Source organism: Podarcis muralis, chromosome 3, assembly GCF_964188315.1.
Source record: "Podarcis muralis chromosome 3, rPodMur119.hap1.1, whole genome shotgun sequence".
Taxonomy (NCBI): Eukaryota; Metazoa; Chordata; class Lepidosauria; order Squamata; family Lacertidae; genus Podarcis; species Podarcis muralis.
Window position 1 is genome coordinate 56,740,414 of NC_135657.1, and position 24,973 is coordinate 56,765,386.

At 41.6% G+C, this 24,973-nt stretch overlaps 2 protein-coding genes and 1 long non-coding RNA gene across 9 annotated transcripts in view; 1 reads left to right on the plus strand and 2 right to left on the minus strand.

Annotated features, from left to right (window-relative positions):
- Positions 1 to 9,950, plus strand: part of ZC3H12D (zinc finger CCCH-type containing 12D) — a 13,106-nt gene extending 3,156 nt beyond the window's left edge. For all 3 annotated transcript variants that reach the window (XM_077925912.1, XM_077925913.1, XM_028723640.2), the window contains 5 exons: positions 940 to 1,366; positions 3,729 to 3,868; positions 5,419 to 5,653; positions 6,079 to 6,185; positions 7,710 to 9,950. In XM_077925912.1, the coding sequence (XP_077782038.1) occupies positions 1,065 to 1,366; positions 3,729 to 3,868; positions 5,419 to 5,653; positions 6,079 to 6,185; positions 7,710 to 8,737 (1,812 nt within the window). In that variant the 5' untranslated portion in view covers positions 940 to 1,064 and the 3' untranslated portion in view covers positions 8,738 to 9,950. The remainder of the gene's footprint in view (positions 1 to 939; positions 1,367 to 3,728; positions 3,869 to 5,418; positions 5,654 to 6,078; positions 6,186 to 7,709) is intronic.
- LOC144327253 (uncharacterized) overlaps positions 1 to 12,088 on the minus strand; it is an 18,834-nt gene extending 6,746 nt beyond the window's left edge. The window contains exons 1-2 of one of the 2 annotated variants that reach the window (XR_013392219.1): positions 11,726 to 12,088; positions 2,760 to 2,836 (exon numbers count right to left, since the gene is read on the minus strand). This is a non-coding gene — a long non-coding RNA (uncharacterized LOC144327253). Of the gene's footprint in view, positions 1 to 2,759; positions 3,750 to 11,725 lie in introns of those variants that run through there. The other variant, XR_013392218.1, reaches the window with a different exon arrangement.
- Positions 12,089 to 21,055: 8,967 nt separating this feature from the next.
- The window catches only part of TAB2 (TGF-beta activated kinase 1 (MAP3K7) binding protein 2), a 48,348-nt gene continuing 44,430 nt past the window's right edge, over positions 21,056 to 24,973 (minus strand). Inside the window, exons 5-7 of one of the 4 annotated variants that reach the window (XM_028723636.2) lie at positions 24,813 to 24,906; positions 23,457 to 23,537; positions 21,056 to 23,022 (exon numbers count right to left, since the gene is read on the minus strand). In XM_028723636.2, coding sequence (XP_028579469.1) covers positions 22,877 to 23,022; positions 23,457 to 23,537; positions 24,813 to 24,906 — 321 coding nt within the window. In that variant the 3' untranslated portion in view covers positions 21,056 to 22,876. Of the gene's footprint in view, positions 23,026 to 23,456; positions 23,538 to 24,812; positions 24,907 to 24,973 lie in introns of all 4 variants that reach the window. The other 3 variants (XM_028723635.2, XM_028723639.2, XM_028723638.2) reach the window with 3 other exon arrangements.

The window sequence follows — 24,973 nt, forward strand, 5'->3', positions numbered from 1 at the left end:
TTTTCAATGCTTAAAAGATTTGTTAATTGCTAAGCACTTGCGGCATTTGAAGCCACTTCACAAACTAAGAGAGATGATATCTGTATTTTACTAACCACACTGCAGAAGTGCAATCCCTCAGTTACGTTGTTTTGGGATGTTATAATCAGAGATAAGCCTGAGCTGCTTGTGCGTATGCACATATGTATAGGCTTGTGCATACGTCACTCTTGCACACCTATTTAGGAACATACCTGCTGTTCTGACGAATATTGGTTGTACAGAGGGTATATTTAATAAGAGGAGATCATTTGTGCTCAGAATATCAGAAGAAAGGCTGGAGTCTTTTGGTAAGTCAAAGGCAGCCGATATGAACTGAGCTCTGTGCAGCAAGGGTTCTCAAATGTCCTCATGAGCTTTTCTTAACAGAAAACTAAACCTTATGGCCTGTCTTTTGGCTTTAGAAAGGCAACTTACTGTTCATTCTTCTCAAGGTGCAAATTACTCCTCCCTAGTATTAGGAAAAAGGGGGCTGAAGTCTCTAAGAACAGGAATATTTTGGAACTCGGTATCATTTAATCCACATAAAATGTGCATAATTGCACCAGTTAGGAATATCTGTTAGCTCAACAGCAAGCTAGAAACAGGAGGGACACATAAAATGGAATAGTTTATTTTTAAAAGTTTAATTGATATATTAATGTTACTTGCAAAATCCTGCCAACATGGTGATGTAACTACTTGTTTATTATAATTTATAAAAACACTGTCTTTTTAAGAAAGCATACATAAATAAATGGAGGGAATCAGACAAGCGTTCTCCAAGTCCATGACAGCTGCTTATTATCCTTTAAATGATACATGGTTCATACTTTGAAGACTATGGAAGGTTGCTATCTTTAGTATTTACTAAACAGCAAATCACTAAATGCGTGTTTTCCTTTTGTTTCCTCTCTAAAGCTGAACTGGCTGCGTTGGATCAATACCATTGACTGGAAGTCCGCCATCAAACAAGCACACACGAAACCACAGGAGGGTCTCCATTTTTAAAGTGCCCCTGTGAGTTTCCTATCTTTGGAGGAGAAATGGAAGCGCAACAGAGCAAGCTGGAATTTTTCCACAAGTTGGGCTATGGAAAGGAGCAAGTCCGCCAAGTGCTGGAGAAACTAGGTCAAGACGCCTCAGAGAACGATTTGCTGCAAGAGTTGGTTCAGGCAGGCAGCAGGCCTCAGGAGCCTGAGAACTGGACGCCAAGTTTTCACCCCACCCCCGCTGCCCATGGATCATGCAGGCCTTTGCCAATTTCCAGACAGTCTGCTGAGGAAGGAGATGATCCCTCCAGTGTCTTGAGAGCTATTGTGATTGATGGCAGCAATGTTGCTATGAGGCAAGCATCTTTTTCATTTTGTTATCTCGGCGACTTCTCTGTTTCTTAACCTTGCCCTGTGGTGCAAGCCAAACCTTGTCCATAGATATAAGATGGGACACCTGAGGTATAGGAAATGCACTATGGGGTTCAGAGGAGCATCACCCCCATTTCCAAGTGAACTGAATAACTGATTTGCATCATGTTTGCAGCAATGAGAGTGAGGTGATCTGAAAGCTCTTCTCTTGGGGTGGTTAATCGATGATGTCACATTCATACCAGCATGTGTCATCAAGCAAGAGATAAGCATGCATGTGTGAACTATCCCATTTGCCTCATTTCCCCAAACTGGCATGCATCTCAGCTCTCTCATCCCTTTAAAGTAAGCCATGCAGAAGTTTGCGCATGAGGAAGTTGCTGTGCCGCTGACTGCTTTGATGCAAAATTATGTTCTCCAGAAGGAGATAAGAGTTATTTGTTATGGTAACAGGCCTCTATACAAACAGCCGACTTCCTGATGATAAAGCCAGAGATTGGTTGATGGTGACAGAGAATAGCTGCAAGAGCTTGCATTTAAGGGGAAATGTGAAGAGAGGGACAAACAGATTGGCTTGGCTGTGTCTGCCTATTAAGTACACATGCAACCAATCTCTTTAGCATGCTAGAATTCTGTTTCCCAAACAGGAACTCCCTAAGAGGTATATCTCTTCTACAGACTTAAATTACAGCATAATCCTAACCATGTCTACTCAGAAGTCAATCCTTCTGAATTCAGTGCAGACTAGCAGGGTTAGGCTTGCAACCTTAGTTCAACAATGATGTCAATTTCCCAAGGATTCCTAGGAATTGCAGTTCTGTAAAGTGGACTGGGGATTCCTAACAAGGAAACCTCAACACCTGCTCCAAACTACAATCTCCATGATTCTTTTGAGAAAGCTTGGCAGCACAATTGGCATATAATGGATATTAATTTTATTTTTTTATGGCTAAGTATTCATTTGCTCCTTAATTATGCAGATTTTGGCTGTGTCTGCAGATCACAGTAGACCATAAACCATGGTTTACTGTTCATGAACCACTTTGCTCCTTCCTGTATTGCTGCATTCGTGATACTATAGCACATGAACTGGGCCACTGTGGCTTCTGTTTCAGCTACCAACAACCTGCCCCTGTATTATCGCAGTTAGAGCCACAAACTCCACTACTGGCTTCCCACTATTAACACTTTCCATTTTGCCTTGTCCTTTTTTTATATCAAATATCCAGGGACAGGAAGCCCTAAAGCAGTTGGTGCCCTCCAAATATTTTGGACTAGGTTGGATACTGTTGCCCTAAACTAAATTAAACCTCTTTGTTTTCATACTCAACAGGCTGCTGAAAGATTAAGCAAATGCCAATAAAATCAATGACTCACCTCTTTTTATCCTGGTAAACAACTGCAAGGTTCCTTTCTCTTGTGGGTGGAGTTCAGTTTCAGATAAACTCACAGACCTGCGTATGAGAGTCAATGATTTTAGAATTGTTCATATAGGTAGGCAAGGGAAACAACCTAGGACAACAATCCTGGGGATGGGAACTCTATGATCATGCAGAATCTCTTTGATAGAGAGGTAATAAGGATGCTGGCTTAGATTAGCATTTAAGTTTGGTGATCATAAAGTCCAGTGCACCTGGCCTGGGAGAGCATGGCCCTGACTGAATCCAGTCAAAAAAGCAACTGAATAGACTCTTGGGCTGTGGCATTGTTTAGGGTGTTGTGTTGGGATTTTTGTTGTTGTTGTTCTTGATATTAATTTTTGTTTTCTTGTTTTTAGATCTCATTATGATTTATGTGGGAAATTGTTGAATTTGGTTGTACACTTTTTGATGTGTTGTTTGTGACTTTTTGTTATGTTTCTAATTAGGTAAATCTTGTCATGTTGTCAGCCACCTTGAGCATCATTTTAACTATGGAAAGGCATCATACAAATTAAATGATGATGATGGTAGAGGCTGAAGTAAAATTACTTTAGAAATTTCATTCATCCCTGTACTGTACTTGGTTCCATGCCTTGCCTATTTAATATCCTTGCCCATTTAATTTCCTCCATCTACATATATTTCTGAGCTGATTTGCCATGATAAAGAATCTAGCTCTGATTCATCATTCCCCAAGGTGACTTCTGAACAGCAGGGGCATAGAAGGGAAGGAAACAGTCAGCAATAATAGCTGCCTCTGCCCTCACATTTTCATGAGACATACCTACAGAATATCAATGATACAAAATACTAGAACACATGTAAACTGAGCAGATATCATAGGCAGAAACTGTCAAAAAGCAGCAAGACTTTCTGACCCTAAAACATACTTCCTTTCTCTCTCTCTTTTCTTTTTTTTTTCCAGTCATGGAAATAAGGAAGTGTTTTCATGCTTGGGAATTCAGCTGGTGGTGGACTGGTTCAAACAGAGAGGTCATCAATATATCAAAGTCTTTGTCCCATCATGGAGAAAGGAACCAAGCCGATTTGATAACCCCATTACAGGTAGGCATGCCTCCCATACATATTTTAGATATAAAAGCTTGCAAAATATGAGGTCGCCATTTTGGCTCCTAGTTCAGACACATCCCACAGGAGTTGGTGCAAACAGGTGTGCTTTGGAAAACTCTTCCAAGGCTGGTCTAGGAGAATAAGATGGGCAAAATAGAGTAGATACAACTGAATTATTTCCTGTTATGAACAGAGACTTTTATGTATTTAAATATTTTTCTTTCAAACCTTTGCTGTATTGCTTAAAGAGTGCAAGAGAGCCAATCACTTTCATTCTGTCTCCCCAACTAACATGTCTCTTACAAATAGCCTGGCATCTTTTTCTGCCTTGTGTTTCTAACACTAATATTGAGATTTCCGAGACTCCAGGTCAATGGCTAGGGTTAGCAGCTCATGAATGAAAACATCCCTTCTTCCCTCTGGCACTGGTAAAAAGAAAAAAGAAAGAATATCACATTATGCATTTCCATAATTCACAAGGATGTTGCAGGTACTCAATAGCTAACACATTAACTAATAACATGAAAACATTAAAGGATGGTTATGGAGGAAGTGATTTTTTGACTACAGAGTGGCAAGGGAACCAAGGGCCACATTTCCTCATGCACAACCTTCCAGGGGCCACATGCCAGTAGTGGGTTAGTCCAGAAGAAAAAGTCTCAGAGCAACCGATGTGACTCTTGCACAGCCCAAAGCAATATGTTTCTACAAACATACACAAAAAACACTTAAGGAAAGTGAAGGTTATGGCTGGAGGAGAATTTCAAGAGCCAGAAAGAGAAGCCAGGAGGGTTGTATTTGATTCATGAGCTGAAGTTCCTCACCCATGTCAGTGGCATTTGTTTCAACCTATCTGTCTATGCTTATCCCTGTAGAAATGAATTCCAACTCATAGTGGAATGTTATGCTTCCCAAAGTTAACGTCTACTCTACTATGTGAACAGCAAACTATTTTTTAGATTTATATGCACCATCCTCAACTGCATCACTGTAATTCACCTAGTTCTCTTCCCGTCTGTTCCATAAATTGATGACCTGCTTTATTGTCTTGGGACTGCAAGCCAACTCACTCTAGTGAAAGGTGATCATGTAGACCTGAATTGTGCTTATTAACTGGTAGATCAGATCACTGATAGTGCAGATTAGAGCAGAGCTCAGATATTAATCCACCATTTTACTCTGATGACATCACTCTTAGCACAAGCCAACTTGAGCTCTTGATTGGTCCAGTTTATTAAGTGCTGAGCATGCAAAATCCACATTGTGGAGTTCTGGCCCTCTTTAAATTTAAGCAAGTAATTTACAGATCAGTTCACATTCCAGTTACACTGAAATCAATGGAATTAAAATGGATTGAATCCAAATAATTAAATTTAATTTGAGCAGCTGATTATGCTGTTAGTTACTAATATAGTGACTTGAATGGAGTAACCTTTAAGCACATTTTTGAGGATTCCCTGCATGATTTGTAGTGGTGTTCTTATTCCAAACTTCTGCTTGGGATCTTCTTTTTTTTTTAATTCTCTTCTCTTATTTTTACATAGATCAGCATGTTCTTGAAAAACTTGCAAAGGAAGCAATTCTTGTGTACACACCATCCCGCAGAATGAAAGGCAAAAGGCTGGTATGCTATGATGATCGGTACATAGTTAAACTGGCGTATGAGCAAGATGGGATCATTGTTTCCAACGATAACTTTCGGGACCTGCAGAACGAAAATCCTGAGTGGAAATGGTTCATTGAACAGCGACTACTGATGTACTCCTTTGTCAATGACAAGTAAGAGACTGGCCTATTTGCAAATATTATTTCATCTTGGGTCACGTATCTGAGTGAAACTGAACCTTAGTATGGTCAGCTGCAGTTCTCATTACATTAAGGGGGGAAAGTACTTAGCTTTTTGAAAAGGCATCCTTTAAGACATTTTCTTGGCATCTGTTAGTACACATATTATTTGTAACCTTGGCCATAACCAAAAAAGTAACTTAATTGTATGTACCTATGTTGCCACAGATTGTTAATTCTGCCCATTTTTTATCTAGTTAATACAGCTAGATATAAGATGCTACCTATCTTCCCATCAGTGGAGGAACTGTGTACATGTTGCAAATATTTTTTGCTAAGAATCCCTTCAGTAAACTTCAAATACACTTCAGAAAATATGGTGATGTTTGTCCAATAAACTGTGATCATTTCCTTTTTAGATTTATGCCTCCTGATGATCCCTTAGGCCGGCACGGACCCTCTCTTGACAGTTTTCTCAGCAAGATGCCACAGATTCCCGAGCCAAAATGGCAGCTCTGTCCTTATGGTAGGTTTTGTTTAATACCATTCACAGCTTTATCTGCCTCCCTGGTGGGATCCACAGGGAGATTAGGGTAACTTGAGGCTCTAGAGAAAGAACCAAGACACGAGTGTTATTCAGACATTCCAATCTCTCATACAACCAAGGAGAGCAGATGTATACATGCTTGCTCCACTCAAGTTGGAGAGAAATTCCGAAGTGGGGAAACTTCCCTACACATGTAGACGCCACACATTATTTTTGCCTCCATTGCAGACATTTGCCTCCAATTTGTGGAGAATGATGAAAAAAGCAGTGGGGAAATGCACCTAGTGTGCTCATCCCAGCTCTCCCTCATGCAATTCTAATTCCTCTGGTGGGTGATTCATGCACCTGCTTTTCATGTTTTCAGTGTAAAATCCAAATGGGGAACATGTGCATCAACCTCATGCAGAAATGCTCAGGCTCCCTCAACTTCTGGAGCTCACAAATATTTCAACAGAGGTGACAACAGAAGCACATAAAGCAGGTGTGCACACCATAACTTTTTGCCACCTTAAAAACAATTGCAAGTACTCCCCCATTTCATTGCAAAAGATAGCAGGTAGTATGTGACGTAATAGCTACTTTCCCCCACTCTATATTTGTTTGTCTATTTATTTAGAGTATTTTCACCCTTCTCTTCAGCCAAAAAAAGACTCCTAAAGTGGGTTACAGAGGTCAATACTAAGACTGCAAGCCTGACAGTAACAATTACATAAAAGACAGGGCATAAAAAGAAATTTGTATTAAATTTGAATTAGTTTTGTGTTAATTTGTTAAAAATAAAAAAATAATTGGCAAAAGAGAAAGAAAATAAGAAGCAGAGAGAACAAAAGGGTAGAGGAAAATAACAAATTCAGACACTAGCTCTTAGTTCTAGATTTCAGCAGGTCATGGAGCTGGATCTAAGCACAGTGGAAGGTTCTGCGGCTTCCTCTCCCTCCAGTGGCTCCTGTGATTGTTGCTGGTAACTGAAGGGAAGGCTCTCAGCTGGAGGGGTGCTAACTGCTATTTTCTCTCCTGCTGGTGACCTTCTAGTGACTCTCACCATACAGATTGAACACGGGGGTTTATTATTGAGCAAAGCATTATGATACGCTTCTGCATGTCTTCCAAGTGAAACAATAGCCTGGGGTAAGATACCCACACTTCACATGTTGTACAGCAATGTGAGAAATATACATGCCACATTCTCACTGCACATGCAAAACTATCCTCAAGTTAGGAGAAGCGTGCTGTTCTGACAATGGCCACAAAGGGGCTGAATGGCCCTTCTGATACAAAGATGAAGTACTGTATCAGAATACTCTAGGCATACCCAGGGCAGCGACTGACATGAGTTTCTGAAAAACATACCATTCGCTCTTAATATTAATTGTTCTATAAACTGATAAGCTCAAAAGCATCCAACAGGCTTTTATCTGCAGTGCAGGCATGCTTCCACTACCCTGTGTTGTATCCCACTGAACAAGTATTTAGCAAATTATCTGCTCCGTTTTCCCCCCACAGGCAAAAAATGCACATATGGCATCAAGTGCAAATATTACCACCCAGAAAGACTGACTTGGGACCATCGCTCTGTAGCTGATGAGCTCCGAGCTAAGACAAAGATCAACTCACTTGCTCAGAGGACAGAAGAAGAGAAGACAAGAGCAAATCCAGTAAAGAACAGAGATGGGAATACATCACATTTACCTGGTTCTAACGGTGGTAGTGTTATTGGCAGGAGCTCAGCACACAGCTTGGCAACATTTCACAGTAATTCCCAACAGTGGGAAGGAGAAGACAACAGGGATGCAACAAGTGACTGGACAAACATACATCAAGACAACTGGCAGCCTGAATCAACTGAATTACAACAAGATCAGGCAGGGGCCATGTCAAAGCAACTGACTGCATTGTCTCTCAGTGCCAGCAAATACTCTGGAAATACTCTTGCTGGACCTGGTAAATATGAAGACATTGTGGGTGACCCACGTAGGGATCATTATCTCAAATACAACCAGACTTCATCTTTGTCTCCTCACAGTCTGTGCTGGGATTGCCCTTGCTTACAAATATGTAATTTTCAAGGATGTTACAGAATGCAAACAGCAGCAGTGTCAGTCCCGACCTCACAAACACCTTCTAGTTTGCTAAGGGATGGCTTGAAGGACCAACATGAAGGACAACATAGCTCTATGGTTTCTTTGGCTGAGTCGTTTTCAGGCTGCAAGGATGGAGATATGAAATATCCTGGACATCTGCAGACCAAATCTTACAACCCATTATTTTTTATGGATTCCAGCTCATTCAACACACTAGACCATTACACACATCCTTCTGGTACTGAGGCCCAGCAGAATTTGACTCTGCAGTCACTTCCTAGAGAGCAAGAAAATGTCCAGCAAGCACAGTACTTTGGCTTCCCATATAATGAGGCAGAGCAAACTGGGTCCTCCTCCTACACTGATACTGTAGACGTGACACACTTAATGCCATTCGTTCAATGGCATGGGACCCTACATAGCAGATCTCCTAACAGAAAACCATGGTAAGGAGAAAGAGAGTTGGTGGTAATGCCCTATTCAAAGACTCCAGTATTCACCTTCATGCTGAACCTGAACAAGTCTCTCAGTGGAAAGTAGTATTTATATGCTGGCCTTGAGATTTGTTTGTATTCTACATCCCCTACATTCCGCATGATTTATCTTCTGCCATCATTGCAAGCAACATCCTGACCTTCACTCCCTCTAGCCAGTTTGTGCTCTGCTTTCCAGAGACTACTCACATGCCACACTTCCCAAAAATCTTTTCCTAGATCAGTGTTCTTCAACCATGGATCCCTAGACTACAACTCCCAACATCCTTGACCATTGGCAAAACTGGCTGTGGATGTTTTGAGTTGTAAACCAATAACAGCCAGAGACTTAAGGTTAAAGAACACTGTTCTAGATCACCACCACAGCCTCCTCTGTTACAATCTGTTTAAATTCCAGTTAACCCCTTCTCCACAAACAAATCCATCTTTATCAAATCCATCTTTCAGCTTTTTCTTATCTGTGTCCAAGGCCCGTTTAGAGCTTATCCTTACCAAGGTTATACTGGTGTTACATTAGTGTGATAAAGATGTGGATGAAAAATATATACAGCTAAATATTTGAGGATGTGTTGTTCGGGAATGCTGATAGGGGTGCAGGCCCATGCAGAGCAGGGGTGGGCAGCAGGGTACACTTGCCCCAGGCCTCAGGGGACCCTGCCAGGGACTGGTTGCTTTGTTTGAGCGTGTAACTTTATTCTAACAAGACTCCTGTCCTAGGCCTCAGACAAGCTCTGCATGGGCCTGCAGGTGGGGCCCCTCTCTGGCATGTCCAAGTAATGTTTAGAAATGCACTTCAGTATGCTTTGCATAGAATACACATGCTCAACTGGGCAAACAAGGTCCTGTGTGGATGCTCGAGTGGCATCTGTGACCAGAAGCATCTTTTGCCAACTTTGACTGGTGCTCCAGTTGTGGCATTGTGACACAGTTTGTAATGTCCAGGTTAGATTATTATAATGTAGTATATATCAGACTGCCTCTGAAATGGTTTTTTTTGAAACTGCAGCTGGTCCAAAATATAGTAGCAGCTCTTTTGCTCCATTAAAAAATGTTTTTACATATTCTTCTTGCATAGTTTTAGCAGTTTATGTATATACTGCCTTGAAGACCCAATTGGTAGAGGGGTGGGCTAGAAATCTTTTTAATTAAATAAACAAACCAGCAACACACCCCTTGTGTATTTCATTTGACTCAGATACTCTGAGATATATGGCGATAGATATATGTCAAAGTATCCCCATCTTTTAAAAAGCTTTTGAAATAGCTGGGGCTGTAGGGAGGAAAGTGATCCAGAATGAGACTGGACCACAGAGGAGAGGAGGGGAGATTAACCTTTCCCCCTCACAGTGTGCCCTTACTAAAAACATAATAGCTTGGATTCAGCTAACCCAACGTTTTAACAGAAGCCAGCACAAGGGACACAGTCACAGGTCTCAGTCCTGCCCCTCCCCCCATGACTAATATTACAAAAACTTTGGAGAGAGATAGAGATGCTATCACACTTCTCAACACTTATGTGTATTTTTGTGCTAAAAGTCCAGTCAGAGGTTAATTTCTAATTTGTGGGGGGGACATAACCAGAATGATCAGTATAGCAATATATACAGACCTGGTTCACACATCATGATAGGCCAAAACTAAACCATAGTTTATTAAGCAAACCACAAATCTATGCTCATATGATCAAATAAACCTTGACTTGATTTCCTTCCAGCTATTTTGTATTTCCCACCTGCTGTTGAATACAAAGGTTTCTTTGCTTCTTCTAGGAAGAGAAGAGAAAGGGGGCGGGGTCAGAGGCTGCTGAGAGCCTGCTAAGCCACACCCACTGGCAACCTGAGCTCAGGTTAACACTTTCATGATAAAGATGACACTGCTGTTAACACAGCTAGTGGGAACTGCCAAACATGGGAAGCGGTTTCATTTTTCAACCGTTCTAGGTTAGCATCTCTATACAGTAGCTTGGAGCCTGTTGGGCAGGGGGGGGGGGGAGGAGCCACACTTAAACCATTTAAAGAACTGTTGGGATACTAAGCCAAAGTTAATGCCAGCAAGCCCACAACATATCACGATTTCTTTTAGTTAACAAACCACAGTAAAGGCACTGAGGCTTGGCTCACACATAATACCCAAGTTGATTAATGAAGGCTTGTTTTAACCTTAGTTTACAGTTGCATGAAAAGCAGGAAACGGTAAGGTCAGCTAGAGGAGCATCTTTCCAACTTGTAGACTGGGATCCAAAAGTGGGTCACAGCAGGGCTGGATTTACATACTGTATAAGCTAAACAAGCTATAGCTTAGGGCCCCACGCTCTTGGGGGGCCCAAAAAAATTAAAGAAAAACTAAACTGGATGTACATTTCCAAAATATAAGATAAAAAACAAATAAAATAAAACCTACATACAGCAACAGTGTTTTGTGTTGTGTAGGCTCCTATGATGTAAGCAATGAGCCCCCAATCATTTTAGGTTAGAGCTTAATAATTCTTTCACTATTAATATACTTCTTAATTGTATTTCAGTATTAATATACTTCTTAATTGTATTTCAGTTCAACAATTACTTTGATAAAATACGTATTTTGTCATGTGCAAATGGCTTTTAGATACCTATTAGGCCCCTAAATTACCACATAGCATTTAGCTTAAGGGAAATGCTGAAGTTGCCCTTTGGGGCGCCTCAGGGTCCATTTTTTATAGTAGCCCAAATCTCAGTGGTACGGGTATATGTATATATTTCAATTTCAACTCATGAGCTATTGCTGCAATCTGCTCCGATTGTATATTTTATCTTTATGAACGCTGTTTTTATTGTGTTATGTTATGTCAGCTGGTCTTTGACCGTAATAAATTATCTATCTACCATATAGCAATATATTAAACACAAAAAACAGCGACAATTTGTTGTTGACAAAGGACAGCTGGACATATAAAGGGCCCCATTACCTTCAGTAGCTTAGGGCCTCATCAAACCTAAATCTGGCCCTGGGTCACAGGCACTGGTACAACACCGCTACTGCCTGTCAGACGCTTGCTTTAAAAGGGGAAGTTTGGGAAGGGAAGGAGCGGCGGATCTACATCCCTGCAAGCCCAGGTTCCTGCCACCTGCCGGAAAGCAGCAGCGAGCCCTCGCCCCTCTCGGCAGGGGCTACAGATGCCTCTTGTTCTCATCTAGTGTGTTTCAGACAGGTATGTACTATATTGACGTGACTATAGGCCCCACTTCCACAAAATATTCGCATTAATATAGTAGGTAAAGGGCGGCGGGGCGGGGGTGCTTCGAAAGGTGAAGGGCGGCGATTGGAGAAGGACGCTGCTCCTCTTAGGCTTAAGGGTTTCGGTTTTTCTCTTGTCCGGGAGCGAGCAAAGGAGGCGCCCTGACAGGCAAGGCCAGGCCTACACTTTTGTGCTTCAGAAACAAGCATGCGAACTCAGCGGGAAGACTCCTCTGCGCCCCCCCCCCCCATTTTCTGCTCATTTCCACAGCTTTGCTAAAAGCCTTTCAGCAGCAGCAGCAGCCTGTCTTTCCCGCCTCCCCGCCCTTTCCCCTTGTGTTCGGTCTACTCACAGAGGCGTGCTGCATTTCTGCGCCTGCGCGCGGGTCTGGAAGTTCTCGGGGCTCCAGCCCATTGCGAGCTTTCCTGCCGCTCTCTTGCGGGCCGTTTTACCTTAGCGGCTCCCATTTTGGCGCTCAGTTACTAAATTAATCTTGACTACATCCGTAATTGCTTCTTTCCCTCTGCGGCCAGTCCTTATTCAGTTGATTTCCAGCTCTTCGCTTATTGCAGTCAAGCTGTTAAGTTTGTCTCGCTCTTCCCTACTAGGGTTGCCACCTGTCCTATATAATAAAGCATCATCCCATATTTCAATGTAAAATGCTGCGTCCTGTAATGTTGGGAACTACTGAACTATAGAATTTTTGATTCCCATTTCTCATAGGATTCTAATATATTCTATATATAATATATAGGGTAGCATTTCTAGTTCATTGTTGTTTGCATTTGATTCAGCCTTAGACTGTTGATATCCATAAACCACAATCCAGTAACATTTCATGGGCAGAATTCCAAGTATATAGTTTTTATTGATTTTAACAGGACAGGATCACTGGCCATTTAAAAAATCTAATAAATAAGCAACCCTTTGCATATATTAGTAAGAATGTTACTGCAAAGGTGTCACTAGCTTTTCACATATTTGCTAACATCTGGGAACTAGTTTGACCAAAGATGGTCAATTAAACTGTTCAAAAAGGGTTCTGGCCAATTTTATTTCATTTATTTTAGAGAGTTATATGTCACATCTTTATCAAAACGATGCCAGGGTGATTTACAATAATTAAAATAAAATTAATAGGAAAATAAATTTAAACATAAATTATTAATCTCTTATGGTTCTTCACTCCCCCGCTTCCCCCCCCCCCATGGAGTCATGGTTCTGGAAATGAAATCTCTTCATTGATGGGACTTTCCTTGACTTAAAAACAAATAAATAAGCATTGGCATTGTGTTATGAATTGCTTAGAAAACAGAACTCAAAAGAGGCAGTCAAAAATTACCACAAAACCAATATCTGGAATTCAAACATAACACTCCTAATGCTTTGCTGGTTAAGGTTAACATATTGTGAACCCCCTAGAGAACAGACAATTGAATAGGTGATATAAAAGTATGAACAAAAAAACCCAAACAGTTTTCAGTTTCGAAGCATTTAATCTTTATTTGAACAGTACTTGTAGGCAGTACTTTGCAGCATGTTGCATTTGAATCTGGCTTCCCATCCATATTCTCATACAACTAGCCAGGTGTTAATACTTTTTTTGAAGTGCAGTGAGAGAGGAATCACGGCACTTCAACATTTGACATTTCAAAATTTTCAGAGTAATTGAAAAAAGGTGGAGCATTTGTCTTATGTAGAGAAACTAAACTAAAGGAAAAACAATTGAAGGCGATTTCCCCCTCAAACTGAGGACTGAGATCATTCAGTGCTTCAGAAAGAGTGATGATGGCTCTGCTACTGTATGGAAACTCAATACAAATGGAAGACTGTGATCCATAATTTACTACCACACAAGCAGCGGTGGAGAAATTACAGTGGGGAAGAGAACTTGGAAGATATGGTTCAACATTGCCAAAATACACAGAACTATTGGCACCAGAAACAACATCAGATGAGAAGTGTGTGCTTCCCACAGGAGGTCATCTAAGGATGAGATAATACAATTTTAGAAGCTACAGAAACGAGTAAAAACATTATTCCAGTAAAGCAAACATAGTCTTGATAAGAACTTGGAACCACAAAACCCCTAATTCACTATGCAATTATAATTGTACATTATGTGACATGCAGAACTCCTTTTCTAACCAATGGGATGAATTCCATGTTAAAGTTACAAATTTAAAAGCTGTACAAGAAGAAGGAATGAAAATCAGCAAGAGAGAACAGATGATTTATAGCTGGCAAATCTGATCCTGTCTGATCTGGCCTCTGCCATCCTGGTGTCCTCCAGATGTTTTGGTTACAACCCCCATCATCCCCAGTTAGGTGGTAGTACAAAACATCTGGAGAGCATCAGGTTGGAGAAGGCTGGTCTAATACATAAGTGATCAGGGGACTTGATGACTGTAGAATCCACTGCAGACTACAATACAGAGTTTGTGACTTGCCTGCTTCTTGTCTATTTGCCCCAACCTCCCTAGACCTCCATCCAGGTTGCTATAAAAATGTACACCTGCTCAAGGCCCAGGACTTTGCTTTTCTACAGGTATGAACATCCAATAACTGATGAGATGCAAACCATTTTTAGAATGCACTGATGATGAAAAGAAACCAACAGCCTCTTTCTGCCATCAAATGATGTGTCACAGGTGACAAGGGTATTGAGATGAAGGTCACATCCAGTTCACAATTGTAGGACAAGATCACGAGTTTGTAGATAAGAAGTACTAGAAGAGTTGGCTTACAGAGTCTCTGTGTTTATTCGCTTCCTACTTTGTGCATATAGGACCAAAAGTATGTTGGAAGCCTACTTTGTGCGAGTAGCATACAGCAATATGTGATTTAGTTAGTATAAAATTTAAAGTGGAGTACACACATAAAACCACGTGGTGTCACCCTAGTTTACAATATAGAAGCCAGAATCTGCAAGGCAGGACGTATCTAGTAGTGCCAAAGGCAGGATCTAATATTTGGCCTGCGTGTATTTTAACTTTTTGTTTTTGTGGGGGTGAAGGCATCAAACTTAATACATTTGATAGAAAAAAACCCAACTATTGCTAAAAGCTGTTGAGGCTGTAGCAATTCAACATGAATAAATATATTTTAGCAGTAGTCACACTTAAAGCCTGCCTTTCTCTCAAGGTGGTATTTAAGACAGCTTACAACATTTAAAAACATAAAATACAAAATAATAAAAGCAAGCTGCTTAAAAACAATACTTAAAATACAGTTTGCCCTGACAGCAGCCAGTGTCTGCAACTTATGTAATTTCCAAAGGCTTGTCTGAATAGCTATAAAGACAGTAGTTCTGGACTACCGGTTACATAACTGAGCAAAACAGATGCTTAAAATCACAGTATCACCTGCAAAGTGTGCAGCTCTGCTCACACAACTATGCCAGGAGAGTGATGTAGCTCAGTGGTAGAGCATCTGCTTTGCATTTAGAAAGCCCTTGGTTCCACCTTCAGCATCTCCCAGCAAGGCTGGGAATGGTCCCCCATCTTACACCTGAAGAGCTACTACCAGTAAGCAAAGACAACACAGTGGTACCTCGGGTTACATACACTTCAGGTTACATACGCTTCAGGTTACACACTCCACTAAGCCAGAAATAATGCTTCAGGTTAAGAACTTTGCTTCAGGATGAGAACAGAAATCGGCCTCCGGCGGCGCGGCAGCAGCAGGAGGCCCTATTAGCTAAAGTGGTGCTTCAGGTTAAGAACAGTTTCAGGTTAAGTACGGACCTCCGGAACGAATTAAGTACTTAACCCGAGGTACCACTGTACTGAGCTAGATTGACCAATGGTCTGTGTCAGTGTAAGGCAGAAACCTATGTGGCTTTAATATATAGCAGTTCTCAGATAGACCATCTGTATGCTAGGAGATACTCCATTGTGTGCAAACAAAGCATTAATGAGTTTAGATGAAACTATTTTTAAAGAGAACATGCTTGCTGTGGCCCTTACATGCTAAATTAGTGCTAGAGGGTTACGTGCAATGGAAGGGATTTTCTGTCAAAGGTGCAGGTCAGTCATCTAAAATGGCTCTGGATCTAGACATATTCCTGGAAGTACACGTCATAGAGCAGGTAGCTACTCAGACTTTCTGTAAGGGAAGCGGGTGGCACTGTGGATTAAACCACAGAGCCTAGGTCTTGCCAATCAGAAGGTCACGGTTCAAATCCCCGCGACAAGGTGAGTTCCTGTTGCTCGGTCCCTGCTCCTGCCAACCTAGCAGTTTGAAAGCACGTCAAAGTGCAAGTAGATAAATAGGTACCGCTCCAGCGGGAAGGTAAACGGCGTTTCCGTGTGCTGCTCTGGTACGCCAGCTCCCTCGGCCAGTAAAGTGAGATGAGCACTGCAACCCCAGAGACGGTCACGACTGGACCTATGGTCAGGGGTCCCTTTACCTTTACCTATTAGTGAATAGCCACTATATTTATCCATCTGTTATTATGCCATCCTTCAATTATATTCGTAGAATGGCTTACAAAAATATATATAAATTAAAATGTAAATCTAATAAACCAAGAGGCCACAAAATCATAAAAGCCACGCAGAACATTCAGCAGGGTTAAAAAACAACATTGTTGGGATGGTGCCAAAAAGTTAAGGAAGATGTGAGGCCAATCTCTCTGGAGAGAGCATCCCACAGTGCGCACTGGGACTCCTGTTCTGTTTTGCTTGCTCTTGTGCTGCAGTGACCCCAGTGCAGTGCTGTGGCACCTTCCCATTAATTTAAGCAGGGTGAACAGGTTAAGAAAAAGGCTGGCAAAACCACGTTCACTGTCAAGTGGCATGTGAAACAGCCCTTGGTTTGTATCTGCAACAGAAAAAAAAGCTTGTGACAGAAGCTAATCTTGGGAGGAAGTTGGTTGTTAAGTTTCGGAGATGGCCCAAGACATTTTGTTGGCTGATGATGGTGTCCCCACCTCATTCTACATACAAGAGGGGACCAGACAGGCAGCTGATTTTTACTTCAACTCTTGAAATGCCAGTGCCCTTACACCACACGTAAAGTAGTGGCTGCATGACAGGCTACATGGTACATTTACCTTACTGATGCTCCCCATTCGGCAGAAACTGCCTAACTGCAGGATCTGATTCACTTTATTGAATACAGATAAACCACTCACATGAGCTTATGGAAATAAATGGGCAAAAAGCACAGCGAGCCACCTCAAGCTAGACCCATCTCCTGGTTTACTGTTGTATGGAATTGGTGATCCTGATCTTAAGCCACACCAGTCTTTGAACTGTAACTGCAGGTTGTAGTTTTCATGGGGTGGAGTGGGAAGTAGCATGGAGCCAAGGCGTTCCCAGGTTTCGAGAGCCAGGAATTTGAATGTCCCCCCCCCTTTCCCAGCCTCTCAGCTGGCTGATCTGGCAGCAAGGGAATGCAAGGCCAGGTTTTCTTTGGCGGTTCTACCTTAGTCAGAAACAGATGGTGCCAACATGGAGGGGAGGGGAGGGGAGGGGAGGCCAGAGTTAGTGTTGACACTCCACAGCCAGAAATATCAGCCTGGCACCTGGAAGAAACACCTCCCTCCCTCTTCTTGCACAGGCATTCCCAAAGCCTGAAAATCTTTGAAAACACATTTCAAATGCTATATAAAACAATGTACGGTATATACCCTTTGAAGACAGTGACTACAGTCATGTGCCTACGGTACTTAAACGGAAGCAGGGGTTCAGCAGGGCTTATCTTTCAGAGTAAAGAAACAAAGGACTAGGCTATGAGAAGCCTAAGAAGAGCAAATTAACTATTTGCCAAGTGCAACAATTTGACAAACTTCAATGTGTAAGCTAATTTTAAAAAATAAACAAGCCATTCTACAAATAAATTGTGCGTTTCAAACACTAGTATGAATAGGAAACTAAATAAAGTTTAAACTAAACTTTAATAAACTAAATTCAGGAAGTGATACCCATTTGGGACTTCTGCTTGCCTCATGGGACTTTCCCTTCTCCTCCCCTTTGCACCCCCTCAGAGGGTTGGGGAAAAGATCTGGGAGGTATAGGGGTGAGGGAGGTTGCAGGGGATAAAAGCGTATGTTGGTACTTACTGTGATAAGTTCCTTCTCTGTAGGGAGAAATACAATCCTGTGTGGGTTACTGCCCATCTCACCACTGACAGGAAGTAACTTTTTTTAAAAAAAAACATATACCTGGGGCTGGGACAACCCATTTATCTCCAGTTCAATGTGTGCTTAAACAAGTAACTGTACAGTCAGGAATGAACAGAAGGAAACCAAAGAGTTAAGAGCAGGAAATTCAGCGGTCCCAGTGGGGCATGCCTCTCTGTTCCCTGGACCCCTGTCCCAAGCTTGCCCTAATGGCCTCTTTAGATAGTACAGGTGAAGGGGAGAAGGGGGAACCCCCCCCCTTATGTGCTAAAGAGCAAGAGGGGCAGGGAGATAGGAAGCCCCTGAACATTGGGGGAAGGCATGTCTGGCCCCCTGGGCAACCTCCCCATGCTCTGTGTCTGATGACCTCTCCCATGCACACAACAGTACCCGAGAAGCCCGGATCATATTTCTCCCTACAGAGAAGGAACTATCATGGTAAGTACCAGCGTACACGTCTGTAGGGAGGGAAATATGATCCTGTGTGGGATGTATCTCAGCAGTTCTCAAATCGAGTGAGAGTCGCTGTGGGCCCTACCTGTTGAACCACTTGTCTCCCAAGGATACCTCCACTGAGGCATAAGTATCTAGCTTGTAATGACTCATGAAGGTGGAAGGCGAAGGTCAAATCGTCGCCCTGCCACCACAGGTAGCTCCTGCAAGGTTTAGGCTAAGGGTCCGCCACTAATAGAGACATGAGTTCTGCAAACCATGTCCTCCTTAACCAGAAGGGACCCCCTACAATGATCTGCCCTGGGGTCAATCTGACCCACTTGACAAATCTCTGAATAGGTACTGTGGAAGTAAAGGCTTATAGTCCCCCCCCCCAACACACACTGACCACGTGTCAGGGAACCCTAGCCCATTGCTCCACCTTTTGGTTCTCTGGACTTGCCAACAGGACCTTGGAGGGTCGAAGCGATCTACCATTTGCTTGAGTGCCTTTGGAACTCCATTCCACCTGACAGAGCTGCTGACGGCTGAGCCCAACTGCTCAAGTGTTGGAGGCTCTGCTGTGCTCTGCTGCCAGGGATTCTGGGTGTTTACCCACCCAAAGCAGAAGAATGGTGGCCTCCTACATGAGGGTCTGAGCCTTGCTGCCACCCTCCTTGGATCTATACGCCTCGGTTGTCAGGGCGGATAGGTACATGCCTGCCCCATCAGCCTCCTGAAGTGATGGAAGACCTGTCTGATCACTCTGAGCTCCAACCAGTTGATGGATTGGATGGCTTCCTCCATGGCTGATTTCCTGAGGCCCTTCCCCTGCTGCTGCCCCTGGGGAAGGGGCCGTGATGGGCTTGTGGCAGGCGGAGGAAGGCTGTGGGGCTGCAGGTAAGCCCAGAGCCTGCCCCTGACAGGTCAGCCCTTCAAGAGCAAAGGGGGGGGGCATCCTGCAAGGGGTGGGTAGGCATGAGTGGTCCCCTTCCCCCTTTTCCCAGCTTACCAGAACCTCTGGGAGTGCTGGAGCAGGCTTTTCAGGTCCCTCATACCTGCATGACTGAGGAACCCGCTGTTACTGGAGTCAGGGTGATCGCAGGAGCTCTTACTCAGGCACCCAGTGACTCCATCTCCAAAAACAACTCTCCTCCTGAGAGAAGTCCTTTTCGTCTGTTTAAGCTCTTTCCAATGCTCCCCACCCCCACCCTGCCAAGAACATCCAGAAAGCCTCCCAGGCTGTAGGCCCAAAACAAAAGGCCAAGGCAATGGATGCCATGCAGGAGATCTATAGAGCCTGGAGAAAACAAAAACCCTGTAGGAGTAGCAGAAGGAAGCGGAAGTAGGATCAAGGAGTAAACAAAAGAAAAATCCCTTCCAATATGGCGTTCCTGCCTCTTCTCTTTTGCTGTGCCTAGAGAAGCCGGCAAGACATCACACCAGTCAGGAAGCTGGAACTGGAGATAAAGGGGTTGTCCCTGCCCCAGGTATACACTCTCTCTCAAAAAAGTTATTTTCTGCCAATGGTGAGATGGGCAGGGACAACCCACACAAGATTGTATTTCCCTCCCTACAGAAGGGAAAATCCACTCACAGTAGGTAGAATTCACAGAAACATCATTTGACACAAGATGTAAACTTACAGTGCATTAGCAGGGCCATTACAGCATTTCATTCACAATACTCCCAAATGCTTTTAGTTTAGGGAGTTATCTTGTCCATATAAGCTACGTTTGCAATTCTCTTGAGCTTCTTCTCAGCACCTGAAAATCACGCTAATTAGAACTCTGCTAGCACTTACCGCTGGCCTGGGCCTGACACTGTCTGAGGAAAATCCTTGCCCACATGAAAGACCACTATTTTGTACAGAAAGGGTCTTGGATACCCATGCATATATGCTTGTGCTGTAAAAGTTGGCAACTCCAAAGATAAACAGAGTCCAGATTGAAGGATCAATGGCGAGCCAAAGGATTATCTTAGGGTTTATTCAGGATGTCCATTTGCATCAGTTTGCTACCCTCAGTTACATAAAGCAGCAGTTCATTTTGCACCAGATTCAGTTGTTTAGTAGTGTACCACTTTTTTTAAAAAAAAGCAACATGGATATTTGTGCTTCATTTAAAAAGTGCTAAAACTCCTGCAAGTGGTTTGGACAAACCTCATTATGGGTCCTCTAGAAGAACTGATTTGAAACTGCAAGTTAAAAGTGTCATTCCAGATTCTAGCATTAAAGGGCAATACTACCTAATATCCAGAGGAAAGCTTAAGGGATTGCAGTAGCAAAACTGAAAATCTTGCATTGGTCATAAATAGTCTATAAATTCTTTGAATAAAAGCAACAGCTGTCTCATCATCATCTATGCATTCCTCTTCTCAGAAGCAGAAATGTTAAGTGTATCTCAGAGGTTCCTATCTTCACAAGATGTTTACACTCTTCAATTATTATTTGGCTGAATTTATAGCTGGACTACTAGGTTAAAAAGACACAAAACCATAGGTTACAATATATTTTTTTTAATTTTTATAAATAACTTATCTGTTACAAAGACAGTTTACCCAGCTAAATCACAAAACCATCAACTCAAGATATCCAAATTAGGTTTTATTAATAAAACAGGTAAAAATTGATTTGTCAATCTTCACATAGAACTGCAGATGAAGCTGAAAAACAAGGCTTCTTTTTTTAATAAACAAAATGCATTCAATGCAAGTACTTTGGTTCTACTGACTAATTACTTGGGATAGTCATTTTATTCCCATATTTTAAAAAATTCAAAGCCTTTAAAACAAAGGCCTTTGTATTCATAGATCACTTGTAAAATTCCTGTTAAAAATGTCCACTGGAAATTATTTACAGTGGGTGACAGTCTACTTTGTCTCTTGCTACATTTAAGCACTCTCTCCTTTTTTGTAGTATGCAAGAGAGCATTAAAAAAACCATTTGTGGTTTCAGTTATGTGCTCCTTGTCACCTGAATCCTTTCCTTTAGATCAAAGAACAAGGACTATGAAAATAAGAGAGATGCTTAGTATTGCTTCAGTGTTCAAGTCTGCTTGATTTCTCTTTTCTAGCCTGTATTTCACACTACTGCTATTCTCTACCAAATCGGGTTTAGAAACTGGCTGCCAAGATATTGATAGCACTGATGTTTTATGCTACTGCTACTGTTTTGTGTACTGTATGTACTTCCCCAGTAATAATCCCTTAAAGAATTTGCAAGATATCCAGCAGATGAAGCAAGCATATTAAGATGCTGATCCATTGGTGGGTTGAACATACTTTAAATTTCTGTTTCCTTGTGCCAGACAAAAATATTACATTGTGTCACCCACCGTAAAAATCAGTGTACAGAGTGAACTATATGCATATACTCCAACTTTTCCTGCATTTTCACCATGCTGCATCTGCAGATCTTCACAGATCATCAGCATTTACAAGAGCAACGTACAGAACAGGCAGTGGAGAGCTATTTGTGCATTGTTTATTATCGCTCTTATTTTAAGGCACTGCTTCTCTCAGATCAAAAGCTTTTTTAAAAAAGGGTCATGATCGTGCATAATCACTTAAAGGGAAAAAGAAAGTTAACAAAAACTATTACACTATACATTAAGAAGTACAAGAAATAATAAAAGGTGAAGAAAAGAAAGGCACTTAAAGCAGCTCTAGAGCTATGTACAGTAGGAAAAGCTTTGGGGGTATTCACTGTGAGTATTGTACAGACAAAGCATGCAGTTTCTTTTTCATCTTCAGACATGATTGTACTGATTTGCGTCTTCACAGAGCAGAGCTGTGTTTTTGCTGGGAAGACAAGGCGAAGAGTACCACTGATTTGTGAAGTTCTACAATTCACGATCCCTATGCGGCAGCAAACAGTTTAACACACTTTCAGCTTGTTCCTTTCCATTTCCTCGGTGAATGTAGTGTTTCACTGAAAGCTTTACAAACAACCCAAAAGCCATCAATCTAATCCCTTCCCCTGTCAAAATTCAGTAGTGACATCTGTGGAGGAAGGCGGTTGGGGAACACCCAAGCACTGAACATGATGAGAGTTACTCTTACTGGGGTTCTGGTAATACTGTACATGATTCAGGCAGCTGGCAACCAAGTCTTTCAGGAGATTACCTTCCAGCTGATGAATTTCAGCTGCCTGCAGCACAACACTGAGGTATTATCTCTGTAGCATGACATTTAACATTAGTAATAAACCTTGTCACACGTTCAATTTTACAAAATCCTATGCATAAATGATTATTTATCCCAAGGAAATGACACAATAGTCAAAAGGTTGGATTTACAGAAGATAAGTGAGCCTCCCTGGCTCAGAAATGCCTGGGCATTTCACACTGTTCACAACGGTTTAAGGCTGGGTGATTTAAAAAAGTACAAGCAGTACAACTCCAATGATTTCCCTCGTATTCCTCCGTATCAGGTACAGTCTTTGGTGTTTTGACAATGGACCTCTGATCTGCTGAAGAGAAAGAGAACAATTTTTAAATACAAACAACAGGAGAGATTAAATTCTGTGAAGCTTTCCCCACCTACCCCCTGCAGTATTTGGTATTACACAGTAGAATAAGTTGATTATTTCTACTGCTGTGTTATTAAAAGTTCAGTCCACTACTCAATTGCAAAAAAGGCTTCCTCTTCCATATGCTTAAGGCTAGACAACCCTCTCAGTCTCTAAAAATGAACAAAAATTAAGCAATTTCAGCACATGGACAGAGCAGAACTGATCCACCTGTCTGCATGTGTGCATGCAACAGAGAACAGTGGTTACATGTATGCTGCAGACCTCAAATAACTTTATGATGAAGAACTGACAGTATATATTACAATAAATGGGCTCAATGTTTCGATTTCAGGGATGCTAACTTAGATTAGAAAATTTAGCAGTAGTACCTTTAGGCTTTGGTGCCACAGGACCTAGAAATCCAATATTATCATAAAAATTATGAATGGCACTGGGATTAAAATGTGGTCCTGAAAAACAGAAAAAAAACACAACACAATGAAAGAAAGAGTTAGTACAAGAAGGCAGCTAAAGTAGAAGCATTACAGAATGTGTAAGACAAGATCTTCACTGATGTTGAAGGAAAAATTCTGAGGTCACCTAATGCAATCTACCAATTTTGTGCCTCCATATATGGCTCACTAAAAAGCATTCAAAGGTGGCATTTTCTAATTGAAAGTATGGAGTGGGGGCAGGGAAAGCTGAAGACAGTCAAAACAGTCCAATGGAAAGATGAGCAAGCCAGGCTGCAGCAGCCTTCAGGTTTTACATTATACCTCAGGTGAAGCGTCAATAATATTAGCTTTTGCTTTTCTAAATCAAGACAATAAACATGTTTTGGATATCACCCAAAGTACACCCACTGGAATCAATGGACTTAATCTCATTGGTTTTAGTGGGCCTACTTAGACATAACTAACATTGAAGTTCAAGCTTGAAGTTCAAGATTAAAACAAGCTTGGAGATCTCTAAGTAATCCAGAATATAGATATAGCAATAGGAAGTCTTACCCTAAGTGCCCAACAGCTGTCTTGTTTGTCTTATTCAGGTTTAATTTGGTCTACTGATTTTAAGAATTTTTTATTTCTTTCAAATAATGTTTACCTGGTGAGAGCTCAGCTGGATATCCAGAACTGTTTGTAATCCCTGAACCATGTATTTTTTTGTATTATTTTGAACTACAAATATGAAAAACACCAAGCTAATGTTTGTCTATTTGTGCTCTGGTTGCTAAAATGATAAGAACAAGTCTGTTAACATGTCTTTTTTTCAAACCTAGCCCTGCCCTATTCTTCTGAAGAACTAAACATAGCTTTTAGGCTTTGAAGAAGAGGAAATGGAATAACAGCCACCACCACCCCAGCCATTCTGAATCAGGAATGGGGGAAAGGGCTGATTTTGCATTGTCTTCCTGCTTTCTATTCTATGCTAAACTTACAAGGCTTTTATTTGTAAGGTGAGAGAGTAACTTTAGAAATTATATTTTGTATGTAAGCTTATCTAAATCCTTGTTTTATTTTCATCAATATCTGAAAATATGTAGACTTGATCTTTTACAAACAAAGAATCCCAGATAAACAGTGACAAGGTTGGGCATTTTGTTTGTTATGAAAATGCTCGATAAAATGTTAGCAACAACTGAATTACACAATGCATTAATCAATTATTTACATGTTCTATAAACCTCAAACCTTCAATGTTTAGCTAAATGGGCAAAATTATTATTTATACTGATAGTACAGTACCTCTTGCTTGAAAAAGATCAATCTCTTTGGTTAGGCAATCTATGTCTATCTGAAGTTGTCTGTTACAACTTCTTAACTGTTGCATTTCTTCAAGCTGAAAAACACAGAACAATGCTGTCTATTAGATTACTAACTTTATACGTGGGACAACAAAACTTAGT